Below are 6,231 nucleotides of genomic sequence, written 5' to 3'. Positions count from 1 at the left end.
ATCTTCAGTGATGAGCGCAACAGGGTCGTGTGACGAAGATATTGCTATTGGAGGTTCCGCGACCACCTCAGTAAAGAACGGCAGTGCAAGTGCCGGAATTCAAGGGCGGCGCATTGTTAGCCTTCAGTACCTGTTGAGCAGCTTGCAAAAGACCGCCCTCCATGCTCCCTTCAACTGCACTTTAGCGGATATGGACGGTGAGTGAAAGCAAGGTCTTCGAAGCACGTTGACTCTCGTATGCAGGATGTGCCGAAGGAAGGATGTCATCCACACGGACCCGCCACCTGACGCACAAGCTTCTATCGGCTGCGGTGATGTAAACACATCAGCGGTATGTGGAATAATGTCAATTGGCTGTGGCTTCTCAAACCTTAACGAACTGCTTGCGTCTATGAACATCCCACGAATGTCATCGGACACTTACACAAAAATAGAGGACAACGTTGGCCACATTATCAATCAAGCCGCCTGGGAGGAAATGAAAAGAGCGGGCGCAGAAGAGGCAAGGCTGGCAAGAGAATGTGGCAACATTGACAGTGACGGTACACCCACGATAGCAGTCATCGCAGATGGTGCGTGGTCAAAGAGATCCTACAAGAACAAATATGACGCTTCGTCAGGCGTGGTGAGTGTAAAAATTTATTTAATTGCCAAAGTGGTAAAAATGCTGCATTTTGTACTTGAAATATTTTACACTTGCTCCTTCGGCTAATTGAAGAGATATGGAAAAGGCCCGCGCATTCATAACAAAGCACTGAAACTAGTTTCAGTGCCAGCGTCAACGAAGAGAGAGAGCGTGCAGTGATTAGAACTGTGAATACAAAAATGCTGTCAGCGATGTTATGTGTGTTTGAGTTGGTCCTTGTATACGTGCAAAAGCACAGTTTTAATAATTATATTTTTTTCCTGTTCTTCAGTGATTAATAGCTTGTGAAAAACAGAGTATTAACATCACACTACGAGCAGGAAGAAAGACTATAGAATAAGCATGAAAGCGCGGCTATGTACTGCTCTGATCGAAAGGCATCAATTTTGCCTGGAGGTAGTTACAAAACAGCACTTGAGTCACAAGCATGACAATACCTATATGTTCTAGTGATTAGCAGTGCAGCCAGTATGGCAGCTTCGAGACTAATATTGCTCTTACTCTTTCAGGCTGCCATCGTTGGTCACAGAACTGGAAAACTCGTGTACCTTGGCGTCAAAAACAAGGTATGCGCAATGTGTCGTAGGACTCCACAAGGTGCCACCCCGAAAGAGCATCAGTGCCACAATAACTGGCAGGGAAGCTCAACAAGCATGGAGCAAGCTATTGTTGAAGGCTTCAAGAAAAGCGTTGAGCTACATGGCATCAAATATACAAAGCTTATAGCTGATGGCGATTCCAGCACTTACCAATCTATCGTCGCAGCAGCACCGTAAGGCAACCAGCGGGTTGAAAAAATTGAGTGCAGGAACCACCTACTTCGAAACTATGCAGCAAAAATAAGAGAGATCGCTCAGAAGAAGCGGCTGGAAAAAATTCCTCCTAAATTAAAGAAACTATATTCTCCAAGCAGCTGTGCGCCTACGGCATGGAGTTGCAACAGCAATAAAAGTTAGAAGCAGTGAAGATGCATCGTTTTCTGAAAAAATAGACCGTCTTGCTCATGACGTAAAGAACGGCCCATATCATGTGTTTGGAGACCACGCCAACTGCGCTGATTACTTCTGTTCCGGAAGCAAAGCGGGAGAAGAAAATATATTTCCTGAAATAGTTCAGAAAGGCATCTTTGAAGAAATTTGTGTTGTCATGAGCAGAGTGGTTGCAAACGCGGCGAGCCTAATAATGGACGTCGACAACAATGCTGCCGAGAATTACAATTCCGTTGTGGCAAAATTTGTAGGTGGAAAGAGGATAAACTATTCCTTGAAAGCATCTTACGAGACAAGGTGTTTTGCAGCCTTCTTATGGCTCAACTGCCAAGGAACATACCAGGAAAAAATCACGCGCAGGATATCCGGAGGGCAGCTTGGAGGATGCACAGCATCATTTGTGAAGGAATTAATTTCTAGGTGAGATTCGAAGCGAAAGCTACCGAAAAAGAAGATATCAATCACTCCACGCTGCCAGCATCGAGAAAAAGAGTGACATATTGGTGCCGATGCTGATTACGGCGTACCAGACATGGAGCCTGATGCTTTTCAATCTGCTTCCGACAACTTCCTGAAATCGCTCTCGCTATCAGCAACCAACATCGAAGACCTGCAGCGAGCAATGTCAAAGCAAAGTGGATCCACTGTGTGGAAACAAGAAAGGCGAAAAAGATTGACGCCATCATTGTTTGGTGCTATTTGTAAAATGAAGCCAACGACGGGATGTTTGCGGACAGTTGGTGACATCCTGTACAAAGAAATAACTTCCGAAGCGATTCGGTATGGAAAGGACCACGAGTGCTTAGCACTCAAGCAAATCGAGAATGAGTGCAATGTCGTGGTGAAGGAGTGCGGCTTGTTTGTTGACCAGGAGAGCCCCTTTCTTGGCGCTTCCCCGGACGGACTCATTGGGGAGGACGTTCTTGTTGAAGTCAAGTGTTCGTACTCAGCGAGGGACCTTACTCCACTGGAAGGAGTTCGCGCCAAAAAAATAACATGCTGTGAGGAAAACAAGAACGGGAGATTGCAGCTGCAGACAAACAGTAATTACTGGTATCAAGTGCAAGGACAGTTGAATATTGCTCGCCGTAGGAAGTGCTTGTTTGTGTTGAGGACCAAAAAAGGCATCAGCACTGAGGTGATATCCAGGAATCAATCGTTTTGGGAGGACGAGATGTTGCCGCGGCTCAAAAAATTTTATATGCACTGCTTACTGCCTGAGCTCGTGGACCCAAGGAGAAGACGTGGCCTTCCAATTAGTGAGCCTGATTACATTCTCGAAGCACAAAACACTCGGTCGCTCAAGCGACCATTGAAGGAAACATCGAAAAACGACGATAACCAAGAAACCACCAAGGACACCCATTGTGACTACAGCGCGTATTTTCCTTCTTTCAGTGTGTCCTGCGTGACACACACGAACTGCGTTCACTGTGGGGCTAACGCAAGCCATCGTGCGCTACAGTATAAATGCCGTCGGACGACGACTGTGTTTCATCCACAGATGAGCGGCCTCACGCAGCGCTTGAACAAAACCACTGCAGACATGCTCGCCATGGTCGCCGACGCTGAACCTGGGATGTCTTCCTTCCGTACGTCATGTTCGTCTACTACACCGCAGTTGAGATCACCAGTCATGTATGACACATTTTAGGCTCATTTACGGCGAAGAAGCAACGACAACGCTTGACGCCATGCTGCCAAACGTCACCAGTGAGGACAACCTTGACGTCATTGCCTGCTTGCAGCGTGCGGGAGCTCTACGAGTCGCTCGGCTACGCATTACACACCAAGAGCGAACCTACGCCCGACGCTACAATCTCCGCCGTCGCCACGCACAATACAAGCCAAGTGACCGCGTATGGGTGTAGACTCCTATTCTGCAGCAGCCCAATAAAGAGCTTGTTTCAGTACCACTTTAATCTGCTCGTCTGTTTTTTCATGGCATTTTCACCGCCTCGTGACAATATTTATTATAAATTGTAGTAGATTTACTTCTTTTCGCACCTCCTTCACTGCTTATAATTTCACAACGAAATAAGTCAAAGTTGGATAAAACTTAAAAGGTCGGGAAGCGAGTTCTTGGTTAGCCCTGTTTACATGAATCAATAACGTCTGGTTGAGTATGGGGTCGGGCTGAGCGAGGTCCACTTAACTCGACCAGTGCGTGTTTAGATGAACTTGATTTTAGGGAGTCGAGACCGGTTTAACTGCAGCGACACCAAGCGTCGAGCGAGCAAGCAGGGGCAGCCTCCGAAATTGGGGCCGCCATCGCTGTATAGGAGGCGCGACGGCCCACTTGATAAGCAAGTGATAACCAAAAGAGCAAACGACGCACTGGGTGTACAACTGTTCCCAGATTATCTTAAAGCGTTTGGCAACGCTGGTCAAACAGGTGTTTCCTCCCGACCCATTACTGTGTGATAGAATGGTGCAGGGGCGGCACTTTGTCCAATACCTCAATGGCGTGGGCCGTCTTGCTAACCCCCGTCGATCGCTTTGTCATGTTAGGGAACGCTGTGCAGCTTGTCAAAACAGCGCGCCAGCTCAACGTCACGCACCATAAGCTCGAGGAAAAAAGGAAAGCAGAAATCCTTTCAAAAACAGTCCAACCAAGAAAAAAGGAAAGAAAGAGCTCAAGTTCGTCCATGTTCTGAGTAAAAACCTGCGCGCACGAACACAGACGACCAAGAGGTTGGTGGTAGAATGTAGTAGCGACAAAAATATGCGGATGCCAGGTGGAGCCACGTCCCAGTGGTTACATATGGCGCGAAATTCAAATCCCCGCAGAAAATACACAACTTTCAGAGCCTGTGAAACGCAAACACTAGGCTCGATATGAATGAAAATTGCGGCTTAACAACCAAGAGAAAAAAAGGAAGGAAATGTTGTGGACGAAATTTTGATATCTGGCTTAGTTTTTTCACAAGATGGCATGAAAGACCGACGTATCTAAATGTGCAATTTTTCTGGATATTTACCTCTGAATTGTAAAAAAATTAAACTTAAAAAATAAAATCTGTCCGCAACATTTCCTCTGTTCATTAAAAAAGAAAACGCTGCCACAAACCTCATGAAAATCTGTCCATTTTTAGACACGATACAGCTTCTGAAAGTTCCCATGTATTTCCTAAGGACACTGTCACTGGTGAACCCTTTTAAAGGCGGAGCTTAAGCGGCCTCAAACTTTTTTTGCTCAGATGCCTTTACCTATTGCGTTTTTTTACTGCTGATTACTGTTTGTTTTTATTTTTGCGTTAAGTAGATTTTGTTTCTTTTTTCTTTTTTGCCCTGCTTTGGTAAACCTCTGGTTGATTGTACCTGGCTATATTAGTCGCTTCCCATTGTTCTTTCCTATTTTCCACCTTCTTCTTTTTCTTCAGCTAAACAAGGCGTAATCGTTAGATGTGTAAGCAATTGAATTCCATTCTCACTACGGTCTTCCTTTCCATCGAGTTTCAATTTTTTTTTCATGTTTTCGTTCATTACATGTCATGTTTATTTCTAGTTCTTCTACTTATTTTATTTTTGCGTTTTTTAGTGTCATTTTTATTTTTGGGTCAATTGCATTTCTTCTTATTTTTGTTTGTTTTCAGTCTGCTTACGCGCAGAATTGCCAAAGGATGAAGCTTCCTAGAACATGGGTTTTTTTCCGCGAATCCTGTACGCACTGTTTGTTCTTTTCAGTTTTTTCTTTTTATATTTCTTGTTATTGTTTATTCTTCTGCGTTCATTACATCTTTATACTTTCATTCATTTTTATTGTTTTTGATATTTTAGTTTCCATAACGTCATTTGAGTGACAGGGGCCGCCTGTTAGCTCACACTTCCGGCGGATCAGGCGCCATGAAAGGCTATCGCCTTAAAACACAAAGCATAGCAGTGCTCTTTTCGAAAATGAGCGAGAGAGAGAGAAACCTGCAATGTCTGCCTACTGAGCCAGTTGAGTCAAGCTTACATGTTTACACTTTGCGATGAAAGGCGACACTTCTGACACTGGTTTTCTTGCAAGAGTACCGTTATTATTGCAAGCGTTTGTCATTTCACTTGATCTTAAACATTTACTCATCTTGCACTCTACAGGTTGCGCCAGGTTTTTACATAAAACGCACATTCAAAGAGCTTAAAGCATAGAAATGCCCATAGAAAATAAAAAATTCTTAGCGAATTTACTGCTTACGTGGAGGAATGCGAAACCATGTGTTTTGAGGAAAGGAAACGTTTCTGAGGAAAGGAAACGACCCAGTAGGTCCCAGATCTCGGCATCTCGGTGGACACCTTAACTTCGCCTTATGCTTTTTTTTGTGTTACCCGCCGTAGTGGCTGAGTGGTGAGGGCTCTTGGCTACTGATCCGGATTTCCCGGGTGCTTCAGTATCGATGGCAGATGCCGCGGTGGCTCAGTGGTTAGGGCGCTTGACTACTGATCCGGAGTTCCCGGGTTCGAACCCGACCATGGCGGCTGCGTTTTTATGGAGGAAAAACGCTAAGGCGCCCGTGTGCTGTGCGATGTCAGTGCACGTTAAAGATCCCCGGGTGGTCGAAATTATTCCGGAGCCCTCCACTACGGCACCTCTTCTTCCTTTCTTCTTTCACT

At 45.3% G+C, this 6,231-nt stretch overlaps 1 protein-coding gene across 1 annotated transcript; it reads left to right on the top strand.

Moving 5' to 3' along the window:
* The first annotated feature begins 2,167 nt into the window (after nucleotides 1–2,167).
* On the top strand, nucleotides 2,168–3,289 carry LOC144108371 (uncharacterized). Its single transcript, XM_077641621.1, has one exon. The coding sequence runs from the start codon at nucleotides 2,168–2,170 to the stop codon at nucleotides 3,287–3,289; it is 1,122 nt and encodes a 373-aa protein (XP_077497747.1).
* The last annotated feature ends 2,942 nt before the right edge of the window (nucleotides 3,290–6,231 follow it).

The sequence above is a fragment of the Amblyomma americanum genome, chromosome 10 (assembly GCF_052857255.1).
Source record: "Amblyomma americanum isolate KBUSLIRL-KWMA chromosome 10, ASM5285725v1, whole genome shotgun sequence".
In the NCBI taxonomy this organism is placed as follows: domain Eukaryota; kingdom Metazoa; phylum Arthropoda; class Arachnida; order Ixodida; family Ixodidae; genus Amblyomma; species Amblyomma americanum.
This window is presented reverse-complemented; position numbering and strand designations above follow the sequence as displayed.